We start from the raw sequence: 22,566 nt of genomic DNA, 5'->3' as shown, positions 1-22,566 counted from the left end.
TGTACAGTCTAGAACCTAGGGGTAGGGGCTAGGGCTTAGGGTGTACAGTCTAGAACCTAGGGGTAGGGGCTAGGGCTTAGGGTGTACAGTCTAGAACCTAGGGGTAGGGGCTAGGGCTTAGGGTGTACAGTCTAGAACCTAGGGGTAGGGGCTAGGGCTTAGGGTGTACAGTCTAGAACCTAGGGGTAGGGGCTAGGGCTTAGGGTGTACAGTCTAGAACCTAGGGGTAGGGGCTAGAGCTTAGGGTGTAGTGTCCAGAACCTAGGGGCCTAGGGGTTAGGGGTCTGGGGTTATAGGAGTTGTGTACTAACCTCTATGAGTGGTCCATCGGACTGAATGATCTTGATGACCACCACCATAGGAATACAGATCATAGAAGCCAGGGCCAGAGTCCAGCCCACACCGATGGACCAGTCGGGGTACTCGTAAACCTTGTTGTACGTCAAAGGTTTGTATTTGACCAAGGAGAAGACGAAGCAACCCTGGAGGCAGAGAGAAAACACCAATGGAGGGTAAATGTATTAATGGTAACTCACATTCTCCAATGTCTGACAATGAGGGAACGGTTTGGCGTTCTTGTACATTTACAGTGCCAGCTTGCACTAGCTAACTATCCGTTTCAAAACAAGGGATCTACCTGAAAACCTCCTTGTTCTCAGTAATACGATACTTGATGGCCCCTTTATGTTTTGTAAAAAATAAAAAAAATAAAACATTTTTTTAAATGATGCAAACAGAGTCTCTCATTTCCTTCAAACAAACACCTATTGTTTCATGAACATTTTGGAAAACAAATGAAAATGAAAATAATTATTGACGTAATTGATAGTAACGCTATAGCAATATCCGATTATGATTAACGTTATAATAATATCAGAGCTGGTAGTAATTGACATCCACTAACACACAGTCTCCTCAAATTCTCCTTAGTCCCTTTCATTCTCTTTGAGTTCTCCTTAGTCCGTCTCAAGAGAACAAATAGCACTATGTTTCCTGGTCGTTAAGACACATGAGATTCAACGGGATTAAACAGGATTAGCCTCCGGACGGAGCCAAGCACCACATTTCCCAAATGCCTCAACAGTTTTAATCCAGAAGGCACACATAGCATGGGACGCCGGGCCGCAGGTTACCCTTCAATCTTTAACTTCCAGGGACGCAGGTTACCCTTTAACCTTTAGCCACCAGGGCCGCAGGTTACCCTTTAACCTTTAGCCACCAGGGCCGCAGGTTACCCTTTAACCTCCAGGGACACAGGGCAACAGGTTACCCTTTAAACTCCAGGGACACAGGGCAACAGGTTACCCTTTAACCTCCAGGGACACAGGGCAACAGGTTACCCTTTAAACTCCAGGGACACAGGGCAACAGGTTACCCTTTAACCACCAGGGACGCAGGGCCAATGGTTACCCTTTAACCACCAGGGACGCAGGTCCACAGGTTACACTTTAACCACCAGGGATGCAGGGCTGCCGGTTACCCTTTAACCACCAGGGATGCAGGGCTGCCGGTTACCCTTTAACCACCAGGGACACCGGGCAACAGGTTACCCTTTAACCTCCAGGGACACAGGGCAACAGGTTACCCTTTAACCTCCAGGGACACAGGGCAACAGGTTACCCTTTAACCTCCAGGGACACAGGGCCAATGGTTACCCTTTAACCACCAGGGACGCAGGTCCACAGGTTACCCTTTAACCACCAGGGATGCAGGGCTGCCGGTTACCCTTTAACCACCAGGGATGCAGGGCTGCCGGTTACCCTTTAACCACCAGGGATGCAGGGCTGCCGGTTACCCTTTAACCACCAGGGACACAGGGCCAACGGTTACCCTTTAACCACCAGGGATGCAGGGCTGCCGGTTACCCTTTAACCACCAGGGATGCAGGGTCACCAGTTACCCTTTAACCACCAGGGATGCAGGGTCACCAGTTACCCTTTAACCACCAGGGATGCAGGGTCACCAGTTACCCTTTAACCACCAGGGATGCAGGGTCACCAGTTACCCTTTAACCACACAGGAGGGGATGTGATGTTACAGAGCCTGGCCACTTCTGTTAAGCAAATGATCGTAGGACGGACGGACGGACGGACAGACGGACACACACTGCTGTTATAGTAGTATAACGTTTTGAGTGGGGGAGGAAGGGATGACAGACATTTGCAGATATATCATTCTCTCTCCTTTCAGTATGGGAGGTTAGTAGGGTTACGTCCCAAATGGCACCCTATTCCATATGTAGTGCACTTCTTTTGACTAGGGCCCATAGGGTAGAAAATACAGAAGGGTACCATTTGGGACGAAGTCAGTATTAATTAACATAGACTCACCACACAAAGAAGAGGTGTGATAAAAGACCAGCTCCATTTCATCCAGGGGTTTGGTCTGTAGCCAATCATGTCTTCAATCGCATCATAGAAATTATCAACGCCTGATGGGAAGAGAAAAAATTAATAGAGAATTTGGTCAGATTTACGTAAAGTGTGCCTCCCAAATGGTACCCCATATTCCCTTTATAGTGCACTACTTTTGACCTGGGCCCATTGGGCTGTGGTCAAAAGACGCCCACTATATAGGAAATAGGGTGCCATTTGTGATGTACACAGTATTCCAGCTCATGTTTCTCTTTATGCTGTGACACTGCCACATATTCTGTGTCTAGGTCTAAATGTATTTTATGGTGGGTGTCAGTTGATATAATGCAACAGTAAATTGATACAGAGATAAAAAATGTATTTGTTGCATTTGAGACAGAACTGTAACATCTCTATATAGTCGGGAGTAGTTGTGATTGTATTTCACTGACAGAGCCCGAGGACATTTAAGGACCACAGCTCCTATACAGACATACGTAGACAGGGCATTATATTCCAGAGGACACGTACCATAAACCCAGGCTACAGCAATACATTCAAAGAATGCAACCCACAAAAGGCACACACCGCTGGCTGCATAGTAGTCAAAGAGTTGAAACACATACATGCCACCCTGTGGGAGAGAGAAATTAGCATGATTTAGTGCTTGGGCATGTGTGAATGTAGGATTCCATGCATAGATTTACAGCTTTACAGATAGTAGATCTCAGGCTAGTGACTGAGTAGGCCCCTAGGTTACACTCTTAGAAAAAAGGGTTCCAAAGGGGTTCTTCAGCTGTCCCCATAGGAGAACCCGTCTGTTCTACATGGAACACAAAAGGGTTCTCCCTGGAACCAAAATGGGTTCTTCAAAAAGGTTATCCTATGGGGACAGCTGAAGAACCATTTTAGATTCTACATAGCACCTTTTTTTTTTTTTAAGAGTGTAGTGGCGGGAGAATAAATGTCTACGTCCCAAATGGCACCCTACTCCCTACATAGCGCAGTTTGAGCCTACATAGTACACTTTATCTAAATTAGGAATAGGGTGCTATTTGGGACGCAGCCATGTTCCAACGCCCAATGGAACCGAGCCGTCCCTAGTTCCAACCCTCAACAGAGCACTCAGTGAGAGGCAACATGAGATTGTGATGTCATGGAAAAAGAACAGGCTACTGTGGTCTGAAATCGCATAAAGCAGCAAGTCCCTGACTCCCTCGCTGTCTAGGAGGCTTTAGTGGGGTAGGATTAGGGAGTCAGGGACTGTGGTGGGTTTGATCTTTCTGAGGGTCATCACATGCTTGTTTCCACATTGTAAGTCTGAGAGGCAGGGACACAGCACAGTATCTCCAAGTATAGCTAGATAGCTATTACTTTTTACAGCTCTGATGCCCTGGTTTGAGATGAGCTTCCCAGAAAGTGACTGACAGTTTCAGTTTCTCAGAGTGGAGATAAAAGAGAGTGAGTTATATGTGTGAGCCAAATATTTCTCTAAATAGACCGAAATACAGTAGGCTACTGGGAAGCTCAGGCCACAGCAGCATATTTGGAGTGGTGCTATTGTGAGGGACTGGCATGAGAAGACAGGAAAGGGGAAAGTGGAACTGTATGTATGGGACTCTTGTTGCTGGGGGAATTTGAGGTTTAAAAGCTCCACAAGACCATTTTCTATTCACATTAAAGGTGTAGCTACATTGCCTTCAGAATGTATTCACACCCCTCAACTATCTCCACATTTTGTTATGTTACAGCCTGAATTTAAAATGGATTAAATAGAGATTTATTTGTTACTGGCCTACACACAATATACCCCATAATATGGAATCATGTTTTTCGAAATATGTACTAATGAATTAAAAATGAACAGCTGAAATGTCTTGAGTCAATAAGTATTCAACCCCTTTCTTATGGCAAGCCTAAATAAGTTCAGGAGTAAAAAATGTGCTTAACAAGTCACATAAGTTGCATGAGCTCACTTTGTGTGCAATAATAGTGTTTAACATGATTTTTTAATGGCTACCTCATCTCTGTACCCCACACATACAATTATCTGTAAGGTCCCTCAGTCGAGCAGTGAATTTCAAACACAGATTCAACCACAAAGACCAGGGAGGTTTTCCAATGCCTCGCAAAGAAGGACACCTGTTGGTAGATGGGTAAAAAAAAAGATGACTTATATCCCTATATTTCACCATGAGGCCAATGGTGACTTTAAAACAGTTATAGAGTTTAATGGTTGTAAAAGGAGAAAACTTAGGATGGATCAACAACATTGTAGTTACTCCACAATACTAACCTAAATTGACAGAGAAAAAAGAGGGAAGCCTGTACAGAATACAAATATTCCAAAACATGCATCTTGTTTGCAATAAGGCACTAAAGTAATACTACAAAATATGTGGCAAAGAAATTAACTATATGTTTGGGGCAAATCCAACACAACCCATCACTGAGTACCACTCTTCATATTTTCAAGCATGGGGTGGCTGCATCATGTTATGGGTATGATTGTAATCATTAAGGACTGGGGAGTTTTTCAGGATTAAAAAAAAAATGGAATGTTGCTAAGCACAGGCAAAATCCTAGAGGAAAACCTGGTTCAGTCTGCTTTCCACCAGACACTGGGAGATGAATTCACCTTTCAGCAGGACAATATCCTAAAACACAAGGCCAAATCTACACTGGAGTTGCTTACCAAGAAGAAAGTGAATGTTCCTGAGTTTTGACTTAAATCTACTTGAAAAACTATGGCAAGACCTGAAAATGGCAACAATCAACAACCAATTGACAGAGCTTGAAGAACTTTGAAAACAAGAATGGGCAAATGTTGCACAATCCAGGTGTGGAAAGCTCTTAAAAGACTCAGAAAGACTCACAGCTGTAATCGCTGCCAAAGGTGCTTCTACAAAGTATTGACTCAGGGGTGTGAATACTTATGTAAAAGAGCTAATTCTGTATATCATTTTCAATAAATTTGCCAACATTTCTAAAAAATATTTTTTTCACTTTGTCATAATGGGGTATTGCGTGTACATGGGTAAAAAATGTTTTATTCAATTTTGAATTCAGGCTGTAACACAACAACATGTGGAATAAGTCAAGGGGTATGAATACTTTCTGAAGGCGCTGTATTTACTGTATTGAACATGTGGTGATGTTACTGTGATGCCCTAATATGGCTATAGCCTGCATTGTTATGGAATAATAAAGAGACTGGTAATAGCAGAGGCTATTCTACAGCCATATTTCATATTCATTAGGGTGTAGCTTAATTTTAGTAAGATTATTTTATATTCGTTAGGGTGTAGCTAAGGTTCTGGACTGGGCTGGACACTTGTGATATTGTATATTATGATATCAGTGTAAAAAGTTGAAGTATACTACTAGAAGATAGTACTTACCCTAGTAACCATGGTAAGTCCCAGAAGATAGCTTATGGAGCACACTATAGCTATAAAAATTTCCCGCCGGTAACCCTTCCTTAGGAAGGAGGGATACAGATCCACCAAGGAAGTGATCTGTCCTTCCACTTCCACAAACTGGGGACAGAAAGACGACACAGAGACAAGAGATGGGAGTAGTGCAGCATACAGTAGGCCTGATAGGTTAACGTTGTTGTACGGACGTAGTCCTGTGTGGCTCAGTCCGTAAAACATGTCTCTTGCAACGACAAGGGTCGTGGTGTTCGATTCCCGCTGGGGCACCGCGTATGTAAAATGTATGCACACATGACTACGTCATTTTGGATAAAAGCGTCTGCTAAATGGCATATATAAAGACTTTTATCCAATCAGCCAGCCAGTCTGTCAGCCAGTCAACCAATCAGCCAGCCAGTCTGTCAGCCAGTCAACCAATCAGCCAGCCAGTCTGTCAGCCAGTCAACCAATCAGCCAGCCAGCCAGTCTGTCAGCCAGTAAACCAATCAGCCAGCCAGTCAACCAATCAGCCAGCCAGTCTGTCAGCCAGTCAACCAATCAGCCAGCCAGCCAGTCTGTCAGCCAGTCAACCAATCAGCCAGCCAGCCAGTCAACCAATCAGCCAGCCAGCCAGTCTGTCAGCCAGTCAACCAATCAGCCAGCCAGCCAGTCTGTCAGCCAGTCAACCAATCAGACAGCCAGCCAGTCAACCAATCAGCCAGCCAGCCAGTCTGTCAGCCAGTCAACCAATCAGACAGTAGTCTGGAAATGGAGGATCTGTATCTATCTAGGTAGTCTAGAAATGGAGGATCTGTATCTAGCTAGGTAGTCTAGAAATGGAGGATCTGTATCTATCTAGGTAGTCTAGAAATGGAGGATCTGTATCTAGCTAGGTAGTCTAGAAATGGAGGATCTGTATCTATCTAGGTAGTCTAGAATGGAAGCTGCAATCACTAAACACACCTATTTATAGGACCTGAGTGATCAAATCTAGCTAACGTGCAGTATTAGCAGCTGGGAGATGATGCGTAATGGTGGTATATTTGTGGAGGCTAGCATTGAGCAATATGTATTGACTGACCGACAGACAAAATGACTGTATGTTAACATGTAGTTACTAACACTAAACACATCTATTTACATTTCATGTAGTTAACATACAGCATCAGAGGAGGAGCTGTAGTAATGGTACGACTGTCTATGGATGCTAGCATTGAGCTGTAGTAATGGTACGACTGTCTATGGATGCTAGCATTGAGCTGTAGTAATGGTACGACTGTCTATGGATGCTAGCATTGAGCTGTAGTAATGGTACGACTGTCTATGGATGCTAGCATTGAGCTGTAGTAATGGTACGACTGTCTATGGATGCTAGCATTGAGCTGTAGTAATGGTACGACTGTCTATGGATGCTAGCATTGAGCTGTAGTAATGGTATGACTGTCTATGGATGCTAGCATTGAGCTGTAGTAATGGTACAACTGTCTATGGATGCTAGCATTGAGCTGTAGTAATGGTACGACTGTCTATGGATGCTAGCATTGAGCTGTAGTAATGGTACGACTGTCTATGGATGCTAGCATTGAGCTGTAGTAATGGTACGACTGTCTATGGATGCTAGCATTGAGCTGTAGTAATGGTACGACTGTCTATGGATGCTAGCATTGAGCTGTAGTAATGGTATGACTGTCTATGGATGCTAGCATTGAGCTGTAGTAATGGTACAACTGTCTATGGATGCTATCATTGAGCTGTAGTAATGGTACGACTGTCTATGGATGCTAGCATTGAGCTGTAGTAATGGTACGACTGTCTATGGACGCTAGCATTGAGCTGAATTGACTAACTGACTGACTATGTTAACATGTGGTTGTTTGTTCATAAGTAGTGTGTCGTGGTTTGCCTCTGTGGATTGACCATTTTTATTGACTGACTGTTTAGTCCTGTTTAGGCCTGTATTGATAACATGTGTATGGGGCCAGGAGTTTTTCCTCCTGATCACGTGTATGGGGTCAGGAGTTTTTCCTCCTGATCACATGTGCATGGGGCCAGGAGTTTTTCCTCCTGATCACATGTGTATGGGCCACAAGTTTTTCCTGGCCATGTGACCATGAATTTGCCCATGCAGGTTAATAAAGCTGACTATGTGACATACAGGAACTTGCTTAGTTACAACTTCCCTATATCAATATACTGACTGTGGCCACGTACTAATAGCCGTTGGACATTGAAAATTGGAACAGAACCACATCTGTCTCATAACTTGCTTACAACTTCCCTGTACAATTCCCCTACAAAGTGTATATTTTTCACCATCTCAGCAATCGTATCACTCATATTAATAAACTGACTTACTGTCTCATAATAAAACATACAACTTCCCTTTACAACTCCATAAAATTTTTTATAATTTCATAATCTCAGTGCTCATATCTGATATCAATAAACTTCCTTACTACTGTGTCATAACAACATTACCTACCTGACTGTCTCAGATTCAGATTCTTGATTCATAATGAGCATACTACTGACCTAACTGTCTCAGATTCAGACTCAGATCCTTGACTCATAATGAGCATAATACTGACCTAACTGTCTCAGATTCAGACTCAGATTCAGATCCTTGACTCATAATGAGCAGACTACTGACCTGACTGTCTCAGATTCAGACTCAGATGCAGATCCTTGACTCATAATGAGCATACTACTGACCTGACTGTCGAGACCCAGTAGCAGAAGCATGATGAAGAAGAGGATAGCCCAGAAGGTGGGCAGCGGCATCATAGACACAGCTTTAGGATAGGCAATGAAGGCCAAGCCAGGACCTAGAGAGGAACAAGAAGAGAGAGGGGGATGGGGAAGTGGAGAAAACACAATTAGAAACCAGGGTTCTATCGTTTGATCTGGTCTGATGCCACCATGGTGCGTCCAAGTATAGCACAGACCAAACTAATGTTAATAAGAAATAGAAAATCCTAAAAAGTATAGATCTATCTCGTCTTATCCTTACGATCATATACTGTAGGCAATGTAAGTGGAATGTATTGTCAATGCCCTTTTAACTTATGGCTCCTGGCAAGACTAGGGATTCATGTTATGACAAGAACTATCAAAGTAGCCTTACAATAGCAGTACGAAGCACAACAGCTCAAAATGTTCATCCCCTATCACTATGTGTATATAATAACCACACTAAACTAGTAGAATATATAGGCTAGTATATAACATAACTAGTATATAGTAGAATATATAGGCTAGTATATAACATAACTAGTATAGTATATAGTAGAATATATAGGCTAGTATATAACATAACTAGTATAGTATATAGTAGAATATATATAGGCTAGTATATAACATAACTAGTATAGTATATAGTAGAATATATAGGCTAGTATATAACATGACTAGTATAGTATATAGTAGAATATATAGGCTAGTATATAACATAACTAGTATATAGTAGAATATATAGGCTAGTATATAACATAACTAGTATAGTATATAGTAGAATATATAGGCTAGTATATAACATAACTAGTATAGTATATAGTAGAATATATAGGCTAGTATATAACATAACTAGTATAGTATATAGTAGAATATATAGGCTAGTATATAACATAACTAGTATATAGTAGAATATATAGGCTAGTATATAACATAACTTGTATATATATAGTAGAATATATAGGCTAGTATATAACATAACTTGTATAGTATATAGTAGAATATATAGGCTAGTATATAACATAACTAGTATAGTATATAGTAGAATATATAGGCTAGTATATAACATAACTAGTATAGTATATAGTAGAATATATAGGCTAGTATATAACATAACTAGTATAGTATATAGTAGAATATATAGGCTAGTATATAACATAACTAGTATATATATAGTAGAATATATAGGCTAGTATATAACATAACTAGTATAGTATATAGTAGAATATATAGGCTAGTATATAACATGACTAGTATATTATAGTAGAATATATAGGCTAGTATATAACATAACTAGTATAGTATATAGTAGAATATATAGGCTAGTATATAACATAACTAGTATAGTATATAGTAGAATATATATAGGCTAGTATATAACATAACTTGTATAGTATATAGTAGAATATATAGGCTAGTATATAACATAACTAGTATAGTATATAGTAGAATATATAGGCTAGTATATAACATAACTTGTATAGTATATAGTAGAATATATAGGCTAGTATATAACATAACTAGTATAGTATATAGTAGAATATATAGTATATAATAACAATGACTGGATCAGAGGCAACATACGTCGCCTCTTCTCGATTGTAACTATAGCAACGTCTCGAAAACGTGGTGTTATAATGTTGGGATAACCTGTTACAACAGAAGTTAAAAAACAAAACAGGAAAAACAGCAAACACATAGAATAAAGTTGGTTTAGCTGTGAAATATGACAAGGCATCCAACCAAACACGACATGACTAGCTAGCAGACTGACTAATGAGCTGGCTTTGATACTTCAATAATAATCATTCAATAAAAGCCTCTCTCGTGCTTGAGGCTGGTCTAGCAGGTAATGTCGTCGCCTTCGGCACATATGTACCATCCTCAGCGTGGGTACAAATCTGAATCTACTCTGCATCTCTCCCCAAAATAAAACCTCTCTCCTCAGGATCAAGTTGCTGCAGTTTAAGGCAAAACCAAGTTGTCTCTTTCTCAGTGCACTATGCACCTTATTTCACTGCTTACAGCACAAGGCGTAAGTTAGAACATGGTATCACAAACCATCTACAGTACTGTGTACCAAAACTCTCCCGTTGAAACTCATTGAATTACTTATTCTATTAAACTGCTTACAGTAAATTGCGTTAATCTAGATCAGTAAACGAATCAACTAAATTAGTTTCATCATATGATGTTATATATACAGTGGGGTCTGAAATGATTGACACCCCTTGATAAAGATGAGTAATAATGACTGTATAAAATAAATAATTCAAATATTGAGCTATATTTTAAATACAAAAATATGGGGAAATTATATTACTTTATACTAATACAATTTATAAGAGAAAGAGATTGCTCAGATATCTATCTCAGTCTCTTAGCTATCTGAGCAATCTCTTTCTGTATTAGTATAAAATAAATAATTCAAATACTGAGCTATAATTTATATACAAAAATATGGGGAATACAATTTCTCAGAGAAAGAGATTGCTCAGATAGCGCGGTATTTGAATTATTTATTTGATACAGTCATTATTTCTCATGCATTCACTGCATCTCTGTACTCCGGCAGGAACACCCTGTACAGTCTCCTCAGAAGGATAGGGCTAGAGATATCGTTAATGGCTAGAGCAGACTGACTACATACGCACTGCAAGAGGGTGCCAGTGATACAGGATCTCAGTTAATACCATCAAAAGACCCATCTTTCATATCAGAATGTACAGTAATAGTATGTCTGCTATAATAAAAAGGTAGAAATGAAGGGTGTTTTTTTCTAAATTACAGAAAAATCACCTAAAAACATCACCACATTGATGCCTCCTTGTAGTATCCACACAGCAGTAGAAGGATAATGACATTACAAGTACAATAGTTAGAAACATGCTTATAATTAGAAACGCACAGAACAAATAGAATCCGCCATGGGCATAAACCATTGAACTGATCACATTGTAAAATATGGATAAATATGCTAGACCCATCTAAAACAGCCCAGAGGTAAGTACCATAAGTGAGACTTAAGTCATACTTGTTTATTTTAACGTGGCACAAGATGTCCTGGATTACTGACATTTTGCTTCACTCTCATACAATAGATACAGTATCTGTTGGAACAGGCTGGAGCAGGACTCTTAAATCTATGGTGATCGTGAGAAGAAAAGGTCATGATGGATCTCTCATGCATGGCTTGACTCTTCGCCCCCTAGCGTTCTGGATAAGATCCAATTTAACAGTAAAACTTTTTTTTTTCCACCAGCATTTTCCTTGATACTCGATTGCTTGAAGAATCCAACCAGATCCAAATATGTGACATCCATGTCATAGAGATGCACTGAAAGGTTTTACCACAGTAAACTGTTTTTATACTGTAACTTGGTATTTTTATTTCTGTCAAGCAGTGTTTGATTGCCGAAACTTCCATATTTCGATGCCGTCTTTCAAGAAAATAAATCCATTTCATTCTTTACATTTAACTTTATCTAGTGTCTTTCGGATTTTGTCTTTTTTTCTGTTGGATAGAACCAGCAACTCTGTTGTTTTTGTTGTTGTTTATTTTAAGTAGCAGTGCCCACCATCACTGCCACTTTGACCACCTCGTACCTGACTCTGCCACATCGGCAATGTCCACCCCTTGCTCTTGTGCCATGAAGCCCAGGACGGAAAATATTGCGAAGCCAGACACAAAACTGGTACCGCTGTTGAGGCCTCCCAGCAGCAAACAGTCCCTATATCACACATGTCACGGAAGTTGTTAATGAACACAAAAGGAACCTAGGTTCCCCACTTTTCTTGTCTTTTTTTTTCTACCCATTTTTCTTTAACCACTGGATTAGGCCCCACCACCACCATCACCTCCCAACCCCCTCCCACCCCCCCGGCGTGGACACTCACCTATAGCAGTTGTATTTGTATTTGTTGTAGCTCCCCAGTGACGTCATAGCTCCCAGACAGATGGCATAGGAGAAGAAGATCTGAGTGCCTGCATCGATCCAGACCTGAAGGTAAAAAGGGGAGAAGATATGAAGGCTGAGACGCAAGCTTTGGGAAAACGTTGGGTAGTATTTTGACAATTTGGGGTATTATTACATTGGGCAGTATTTTGACTGACTTTGTCTACACATTTTTCCTTTTCCCAGGAGAATCACGTTTACCCAAGGACTACTAATGAAAATTAGCTTTACAGCCAACTACGCCACATTAACATTCTCTTGAGGTGTAAGACAAGGATGTCCTTTATTCCCCTTTCTATTCATTATGGCGATTGAAATATATTTTTTCAAAAGATAAGATCAAATATTAAACTCAAAGGATTCGAAATTCAAAGATTTAGGCCAGGATTCTGTGTGGTTTGTTTGTTTGAATCCCAGCCACAGTTGCTGAATGACTAGATTAATAAAGTCCCAAGACAGGACAGGAAGGGGCGGGGCAGGGTGGTTCTACCTCAGGGTCTTTGAGACGTTGCAGGTCTGGGTACAGGTAGAACTTGATTCCTTCAGATGCTCCTGGCAGAGTGACGCCGCGGATCAACAGAATGATCAGCATGACGAAGGGGAAGGTAGCAGTGACGTACACAACCTGTTGGGAAACAGAAGAAACCGACGATGTATCAGCAGTGTATCAATAGTGTCGATCTCACCCACATACATTTCTTTGTCTAAAGAGACAGATTTGACTTCAAAATCTTCTGTGTAATGAGAATGACACATTCTCAGGTAGGCTGTCAGAATCATAACCCCATCTTTTAGCAGAATCCAATCCTCTCGGTTATACTCTTTCCTCTTGTTTTGTGAAGGCTGACTCCAAGCTTCCCTTTCCAGGAAGCAAAGACTGCAGATACCGGATGATTTACAGCTTAGAGGGTCAAAAGGAAAAATCAGGCTAAACTAATCAATTGGCGCAATAAGACAAGGTTTCTGGGATCGATCCAGCTCCCTGACTGGTCCCGGGGGGTGTTGCTGTGACTGGTCTGGCTATTGTTTACACTCGTTACACAGAGATTGAATTGCACTCTGGAACTTGATTTATGGTGACAGTCTGTGGTATAGTAGTAGCCTGTTCAACTTGGCATCGTTGCACTTTGAGGTGTGTCTCATTAAGCTTGTGGTCCTCTGTAGCTCAGCTGGTAGAGCACGGCGCTTGTAACGCCAAGGTAGTGGGTTCGATCCCCGGGACCACCCATACACAAACAAAAAAAAATTATGCACGCATGACTGTAAGTCGCTTTGGATAAAAGCGTCTGCTAAATGGCATATTATTATTATGTATGAATCCATGCAGGCAGTGGCAGAGGGGACTCCATAGAATTAGAATATCTAGAACGGACATTCCCACCCCATTCAATTATCGTAAATACAATGTTGGCCTTTTGGTGTACAAATGAAAATGAAAGTTGCACCCTCATTTCTCCTTGCTGTGGATATATTTCACCAACAATTTGGCTAAAGTGCCTTCTTCATGGTGTGTTTGAGTAACAGCCAAATGTATGTGGTCTGACGGAAAATGTCCATTCCATTCATTCTATTTATATATGGGAAATATAAAGTACATCCCAGCTCACCTTCCCAGTGGATTTGACTCCCTTCCAGATGCAGAAGAAGCAGATGACCCAAACCCCCAGCAGACACAGAGCCAGGTCCCACTTGACCTCCCCGATTTCATCGATGCCACTGGATATGCTAAGGACGTTACGTCTGTTGGAGAGAAGACAAAGAGTCGGACATGTTTGGCATTGGGGAAAGAGAGGGTCCGTTTTTCAGACATGTTTGGCATTGGGGAAAGAGAGGGTCCGTTTTTTCAGACCTGTTTGGCATTGGGGAAAGAGAGGGTCAGTTTTTCCAGGGCAGCTATAACTGGGGCCCAGAGTTTTACCAGGTCAGTTCAAGTAGTCATGAAAGTCTGCTTTTTATCAAGACAACCTTACTCTACAGTAGTGGATGAAGGTTAATCCACCAGAATCCTTCACAAAAGGTACAACATGTTTCAGAGGAACAACACAGAATCATAGAGTAGCCAGCCGGCCGGCATCTAGCTACGTTTACAGCCAGTCCTTCAGCTCCAGCTAGCCAGTTTCTGCTCTGCTCAGCTAAGAGTGGTTTCCCTGTTCCTGGTCCTGTGTTTTGCGCATGAGCATTCATTAACGGACCACGCTGCCAGTGCTACCAGGTAAACATGACCGTTGGGAGAGCAGGGAGAAGCAGGGGTGGGGAAAGAGGAAGCAGGGGAGAGGTGAGAAAGGAGGAAGCAGAGGAGAGGTGGGGAAGGGGGAAGCAGGGGAAAGAAAAGCAGGAGGATGTGATGAAAACAAGAATGGAGGGAGAGCAGGAACTAGAATGATTAAAGCTTGATAATGTTACAGTGAGACCCTTTGCTTTATTTGACCAGGTAGTGCCATTGAGGTCACAAGGGAGACTTGTGAAAGGAGCTAAAAGGAATAAATCAGGTAGATAGGTCAAGGTAGGATATTATATTATTAAAAACTGTTTTAAGTGAGAAGTAGGCATTGGTCTGAAGCCAAAAAAGAAAGGAAATTCACAAGCCCACAATGCCTACTCCACCCATGCTCTACCAAGGTTTTCCAGCACACAGCTTTGACCTACTACAGTAGTTGTGTTGGTCTATTGTACTTCAAACAATGTGTATGCAGGTTGCTTAAAATTCTAACGTTCTCAAGATTTTCTGTTAGAAGGTGCATTATATAACATTTCCCCTTACAAAGACAGATTTTTTTTGTGCAACCAAAAGTCTGTCATTGACAGTGCTATTGTTACCTTTAATTCGGCCTCTGACAAAAGGACTGGGCCTTAATGGCACAGGTGGTGCGCTTGCATACCAAGGGTAGATGGTTTAAAACCTGGTCTACTGGCTGTTGCCCTCTAATAACTCAAATCAGTTTTGAACTAACTATTAAAGTATGTGTAGAATTGACCATGGATAGTCTCAAGTAATTGTCTGCGCAAGGGATGTAGCTCAGTTGGTAGAGCATGGCGTTTGCAACGCCAGGGTTGTGGGTTCAATTCCCACGGGGGGCCAGTATAAAAAATTTGAAAATTATGTATGCGCTCACTAACTGTAAGTCGCTCTGGATAAGAGCGTCTGCTAAATGACTAAAATGTAAAAATGTAATTGTGACAGTCTTACATTGTAAAATAGGACTCAATTCCCATTGAAAGCAAAGCAAAAGAAAACGGTTTTAAGTCATTGACTTTTGAAGGTCGTATATGTCAGCCACAGAGACTAAACAAAGATATCCCCATGCACCCTAGCGCCACATCTTTCTTGTACCTTTTACAGCTTGTTTCTAGCCTAAAGCGTTGCAGAGTTATGCATCCTATACATTTATATAATATAGCGCAAGTGAACAGCAAACCTGTTTTTAAAAGAATCGAATAAAGCAACACCTCACGGCACAGCGCCTCTCCCCCATGTGACCTACTTGTTGTGTGTATGTACTGACATGTGGAACTAATAGATGCACACACAAGCACACTACATGTTAATGTTTTTAAATGTATGTCAATTGTAAAGTATTTTGTCTGGAATGTATTTTTCGTTATGTGTCGGACCCCAGTAAGACTAGCTGTCACTACTGGCGTCAGCTAATGGGGATCCTAATAAATTAAAAATATAATCTAGGTTTGGGGGGGCAGTTTCCAACATCCAGATCTGAGCTGTAAATACAATAAAGACGGTCAAATGGCAGAGTTGTTAGTTTGGCATTTTTGATCAACACATATTTGGATTAAAATGTCAAGACAGGAGAAGGAGCATACTGGAATTTATTATGGATGTTAGAAACTGGTGAGTTTTACTGATGTTAGCAAGCATGCATTTGTACACTGCAGTCAGTGCACAACCGAGGCGCTGTTTACATGTAACAAGCAATTTGTTTTCTCAGCTACAGTTTGAGTTGTGTCGTGTCTGACAGTGAAATGTGGCTAGCTCTGACCATAGCTTAGACTATGGAGTAGCGAGCAAGCTAGTGTTGCAAAATCCCACTGCATGCATTGTAAGGTAGCAGCGTGACAATTTGCCCAAAGTTTGGTGTTGGTATTGAACTGATGTAGCTAGCTAGGTATGTTTTGTGGGGAAATGTTGGACTGGCATAGCTAGCTTCTGTGTCGAGGTCAGCTGTTGTTGTCTGGCTCTAGCTAGCTAATGGCTGAATTAATTTGTGTAAAAATCTTCCATCACCAAATTCAGCTAGCTACCTTTCTTTGCCTGTTCACTAGCTTTCAGCTGACTGGTGTTAGCTAGCTACAGAGGCTAGCTGCTGGACTTTGGATAAGCAAGCTAACGTTCGCTATCTAACATTAGTTAACTTTACAGCCCTACGTTGGCTAACGTTACCAAGCTAGCTAACTGGCTATCATAGCAGCCAAGGACATTCGCTAGCTTATCTCTACATATTTGTTAGTGCTCTGATTACACGCAAGAGTCTAGGTCAGCAGTTTACACAGATGACTTCAGCATTATATGAAAAACCATCCTTGGCAAAATATAGCTAGCTTTCCTCGCTTATTGGTTAGCTACCTAGCCATCTTTAGCTCTCATCTGACTGGTATAACATTACGTTAGTTAGCTATACAGTAGCTAGCTACAGCTACTGGCTAGCTAGATAATGACAACAAAACCAAATTCATTGGCTTATCAAATCGGAAACAGCTCACTAATATCAACCGACCCATTTCTTCATGTCGGACAATTATCTGTATGCATTTATTGATTAACCTCAGCTTGAAAACCAACATACATCTACAGTAGCCTAGGTTTGTTTTCAACCACTTCTTATGCTTGGTGCAGGCAACCAGCTGTGTTATTGAGTTGCTGAGCAACCGAGTTGCTATGCCCAGTTTTAAACAGAATAGAACTTTGAGATTCGGCTGAAAAATATGTTAGCATTGCCAGAAATGCTACAAAAAGGTAGCACATCTTAGGTTCTCTACTGGCACATGAAGAGCAATAAATTATACATTTAATCAAAACTGTTGCACCTACAAACTTATTCAGTACAAAACCTGGCAAGTCTAATGGTCACTTTATGGATGCTGTAGTCTCGTTCTTATCTGACGCCTAGGTCTTGAACTAGGTCGGGGCAAGAAATTGTATTTTTTCTTAATGCTAACAACCCAGTTAAAAATCTGGTATAGTGGCTCTCAGTAACGGCAACGGACGAGAGGCACATCCAATCAAGTTGATTTGCGAAGTTTCATCGACATTGGTGTCATATTGGCTTAGATATTTCTTTACAGTTATTTCTTCAGCCACGCTCAAGGTCCTAAACGATATTATAACCGCGATTGATAATAGACAGTACTGTGCAGCCGTCTTCATCGACCTGGCCAAGGCTTTCGACTCTGTCAACCACCGCATTCTTATTGGCAGACTAAATAGCCTTGGTTTCTCAAATGACTGCCTCGCCTGGTTCACCAACTACTTCTCAGATAGAGTTCAGTGTGTCAAATCGGAGGGCCTGTTGTCTGGACCTATGGCAGTCTCTATGGGGGTGCCACAGGGGTTTCAATTCTTGGCCGACACTTTTCTCCGTGTATATCAATGATGTCGCTCTTGCTGCTGGTGACTCTCAGATCCACCTCTCGCAGACCACCCATTTTTGTATACATCTGGCCCTTCATTGGACACTGTGTTAACAAACCTCCAAACGAGCTTCAATGCCATACAACAATCCTTCAGTAGCCTTCAACTGCTCTTAAACACTAGTAAAACTAAATGCATGCTTTTCAATCGAACGCTGCTAGCACCCGCCCACCCGACTAGAATCACCACTCTCGTGGGTCTGACCTAGAGTATGTGGACAACTACAAATATCTAGGTGTCTGGTTAGACTGTAAACTCAACTTCCAGACTCACATAAAGAATCTCAATCCAAAGTTAAATCTAGAATCGGCTTCCTATTTCGCAGACAAAGCCTCCCTTCACTCATGCTGCCAAACATGCCCTCCGTAGAAACTGACTATCCTACCATCCTTGACTTCGCGATGTCATTTACAAAATAGCCTCCAACACTCTACTCAGCAAATTGGATGTAGTCTATCACAGTGCCATCCGTTTTGTCTCCAAAGCCCCATACACTACCCCACCACTGTGACCTGTACGCTCTTGTTGGCTGGTCCTCACTACATGTTCGTCCGTCAAACCCACTGGCTCCAGGCCATCTATAAATCACTGCTAGGCAAATCCCGCCCTATCTTAGCTCATTGGTCACCATAGCACCCACCCGTAGTCTGCGCTCCAGCAGGTATATCTCACTGGTCATTCCCAAAGCCAACACCTCCTTTGGCCGCCATTCCTTCCAGTTCTCTGCTGCCAATGACTGGAACGAATTGCAAAAATCTCTGAAGCTGGAGACTCTTATCTCCCCCAATAACTTTAAGCATCAGTTGTCAGAGCACCTTACCGATCACTGCACCTGTACACAGCCCATCTGAAATTAGCCCACCCAACTACCTCATCCCTATGTTGTTATTTAATTTGCTCTTTTGCACCCCAGTATCTCTATTTGCACATAATCTCTTGCACATCTAGCATTCCAGTGTTAATACTATTGTAATTATTCTGCACTATAGCCCATTTATTGCCTTACCTCCATAACTTGCTACATTTGCACACACTGTATATATATTTTTCTGTTGTTTTTTCTGACTTTATGTTTTTCTTTACCCCATATGTAACTCTGTGTTGTTTTTATTGCCTACTTTCTTTATCTTGGCCAGGTCGCAGTTGTAAATGAGAACCTGTTCTCAACTCTTACCTGGTTAAATAAAGGTGAAATAAAAAAAAACAGTCTAAGACATTGGGGGATGGGATGGGATGGGGGGGGCGGTACTAAGCTGACATATGGAATTGTTTTAAGATGGTCATACTATGGATCATTTAGCTATTTGATTTTGAATTTTAGGACCCCTTAGGAATATTTTTTTATTTTTTATTAATTTATAAAATATTGATTTTGGCCTTTACTACTGAAGCCCATAGAAATGAATAACACATTCATAAATGGCAAAAAGGACAGTAAAAAAAAAAATCACAAGAAACAAGGTTGAGTGTCTTTCCTAAATCTAGGAGATATAAAAACACTCAGGAAATATTCAAAACCGGTACCGTTTACCTTCAGACGAGTCCCGCGACACTTGTTGGGGGTCATAGAGCATAATAGTTTGCAGGTCAAACCGTTCAGATGTTTACGTGAGAAGACCGATTTTTGGGATGTCTCATGGTCTGACCAACACCGCTCTAGCTCTGCCACCTTTCACCGCAGATGAGGAAGTGCGAAATTGGTGGATGCGGTAGATTGAGATGCCTCTAGCTTAAACTGACGAATGTTGATGGGAATTGTTTTGTTATGTAAGTTAGATTGACGCACTGGTGCGTCAATCATCTCTAGGGGGATATGATTGTTGGGAGATTTGAATTTAACATTGAGCTTCAACCAATCCCATACTATAGTCGTGCCGAACTATAGTATGGGATTGGTTGATAAATTGGTTGATATAATCATAATAAATTATTATATAGTATTATACTATATTCCAGTACTGTACTAATTCCCAGAACTCAGTGAGACTATCCTGTCCAGATGCCGTATCTTAATTGGGCAATCCTTTTGTTTCAGGAATCGTCCTGCACAGCAGGAAATGCAAACTTGTAGTGTATTCAAGGTTTAAAAAAGGCTTCTAAAGTATGTAATTTCTACTTTAAAATGTAAGACTTGATTTGCCCTAACAAAAAATGTATATTAATTATAACCCACATAATAATTCACATTTCTTGTTGCTGCAGGATTATGTTCCTGCTATGGTAAACTGGGTCAAATTAAGATATGTCACCTGTATACAGTAGATAAAGGTTAAATACATTTTTTTAAAGTTACTGTACTCACTCCCAGAACTCGGTGACGGGCGAGGTGAAGTTGGTGATGTTGGCGGCCAGCATCAGGGTCTTGTTCTTGCGGATGGTGTCCTCCACACAGCGGTCTGTGTTCCAGGAGTTTTTACACTTGGCCCAGGGCAGCTCCGGCTGGAAGCACTGGAACAGGTAATACAAACCCCAGGCCAGGATCACTATGTAGTAGATGTTCAGGAGGGACACGATCACAATCGAAGCATAGCCAATACCTGGGGGGAAAGGGAAAGGTCACATAAATGTTCATCTTGCATGCCAGACATCAGAGTACATGCAAATATTCAGAGACAAATGTATACTGTACAAAAACACTTACAAAGGGAGGTTTGACATAAAGGAATCCGATGTAGCTATATTTTGCACTGAACCCATGTGTATGTTTTGAATGTTGTTGTAATCGTTTGGCTATAGGACATGAAAATCTCCTCCTCCTCTCCTCTACCTCACCCTTCCCTCATTCCTCCTCTCCCCTCCTCGCCTCCACCTCCCCCTTCCCTCCACACTCCTCCTCTCCTCTACCTCCCCCTTCCCTTCCCTCACTTCTCTTCTCCCCTCCTCCACCTCCCGCTTCCCTCCACTCCTCACTCCTCTCCTCTTCTCTCCTCCACCTCCCGCTTCCCTCCACTCCTCACTCCTCTCTCCTCTACCTCCCCCTTCCCTCCACTTCTCACTCCTCTCCTCTCCCCTCCTCTACCTCCCCCTTCCCTCCACTTCTCACTCCTCTCCTCTTCTCTCCTCCACCTCCCGCTTCCCTCCACTCCTCACTCCTCTCCTCTTCTCTCCTCCACCTCCCGCTTCCCTCCACTCCTCACTCCTCTCCTCTCCCCTCCTCTACCTCCCCCTTCCCTCCACTTCTCACTCCTCTCCTCTCCTCTCCTCTACCTCCCCCTTCCCTCCACTCCTCACTCCTCACCTCTGGGTTATCTCCATTCTCTCCCCTCCTCTCATAGATCACATGTTAACATCTCTGTTCAAACAGACAGCAGTGTTGACGTCCTCCCACATCACTTCCCTGAATGAAAATCAGCCTCCATCCCTCCTCTCCTTTCCTCCACCAGTCTCTCCCTCCCTTTCTCTCTCCCTCCCTCCTCCCACTGTCACCCTCTGTTACTCCCCCCCTCCTCTCACTGTCTCTCCCTGCCTCCCTCCCTCCCCTCCTCCCACTGTCACCCTCTGTCACTTCCCTTTTATGAAAATGAAACTGGGCCGCCCCCACCAATCCATTCAGGCAGGCAGCCACCAGAGCTGAAAAGTAACAGCTTGCTTTGCTGACATCCAGTCTCATCATATCTGAATGTATTATACAAATAGAGAGCTTTTGAGTGAGGCTTGGCCTGGTTTGGTTTGGCTGGAAGGTGAGTGCCTGTCTGCGTCCCAAACAGTTCCCCTATTCCCATAGGGCCCTGGTCAAAAGTAGTGCACTATGTAGAGTATAGGGGTGCCATTAAGACCCCAGAGGGGGTGCCATTAAGACGCAGCCTATGTCTACAGATAGAGCTCGTCAGCTTTCTGCCATCTAGACTGATACATACACAGCTCAATAGCGCTGTCTTCTTTTCTGTTTATAAGATTGTCTGTTTGTCTCTCTCCTTCTTGGGTCAGACCTCATTGATAGGCATCTCTCTGATGTTTTCCTGCGCCGCTGCCATAGCAACCTCTAATTCAGCACACTATGTACACGGCATGGCTGAGTCTCAAGGGCTCCGTGTTTGTGTGTGTGTGTGTGTGGGGGGGGTAAAATCCCTAAGAAAATATATCAGAAGATAGCTGGGTAGCAAGACAAAGCAAATTTTGAGTGGCATGAGCAAAGTACAGCCAAGATCAGTGTACCATCTAATACTTTCAGTTTCCCTCAACCCTCAGTACAGTGTGTGTAATGTCTAATGAAGCCAGGACATATCAGCTGCCAGTGAGTTGGCAGTTAGGAGAGGAGGGGAGTCCAAAGGGAACAGGATGCAACTGCAGTACAGAGCGCCTAGCAACCAGGCATTATCAAAATAAGGCTAGTTGTTGGTTGGACTACCCTGGTGGCAAGTGTGGGCGAGGCAGAGCCAGTGTAATGCAATGTGTGGTAGCTTTCCTTCCTGGCCTGGGCTGGCATGAATAAGATGATTGACCTGCCCATCAATTATTTATTATTC

At 42.2% G+C, this 22,566-nt stretch overlaps 1 protein-coding gene across 1 annotated transcript in view; it reads right to left on the bottom strand.

The window, feature by feature from the left end:
- Positions 1-22,566, bottom strand: part of LOC121577931 (sodium- and chloride-dependent taurine transporter) — a 39,560-nt gene that overhangs the window by 1,834 nt on the left and 15,160 nt on the right. The window contains exons 4-13 of the mRNA XM_041891915.1: positions 20,403-20,637; positions 14,064-14,196; positions 12,947-13,081; positions 12,398-12,501; positions 12,107-12,231; positions 8,483-8,595; positions 5,756-5,893; positions 2,886-2,988; positions 2,331-2,431; positions 312-482 (exon numbers count right to left, since the gene is read on the bottom strand). Of these exons, the coding sequence (XP_041747849.1) occupies positions 312-482; positions 2,331-2,431; positions 2,886-2,988; positions 5,756-5,893; positions 8,483-8,595; positions 12,107-12,231; positions 12,398-12,501; positions 12,947-13,081; positions 14,064-14,196; positions 20,403-20,637 (1,358 nt within the window). The remainder of the gene's footprint in view (positions 1-311; positions 483-2,330; positions 2,432-2,885; positions 2,989-5,755; positions 5,894-8,482; positions 8,596-12,106; positions 12,232-12,397; positions 12,502-12,946; positions 13,082-14,063; positions 14,197-20,402; positions 20,638-22,566) is intronic.

The sequence above is a fragment of the Coregonus clupeaformis genome, chromosome 12 (genome assembly GCF_020615455.1).
Source record: "Coregonus clupeaformis isolate EN_2021a chromosome 12, ASM2061545v1, whole genome shotgun sequence".
Classification (NCBI taxonomy): Eukaryota; Metazoa; Chordata; class Actinopteri; order Salmoniformes; family Salmonidae; genus Coregonus; species Coregonus clupeaformis.
Note: the sequence above shows the minus strand (reverse complement) of the source record. Positions and strands in the feature narration are given on the sequence as shown.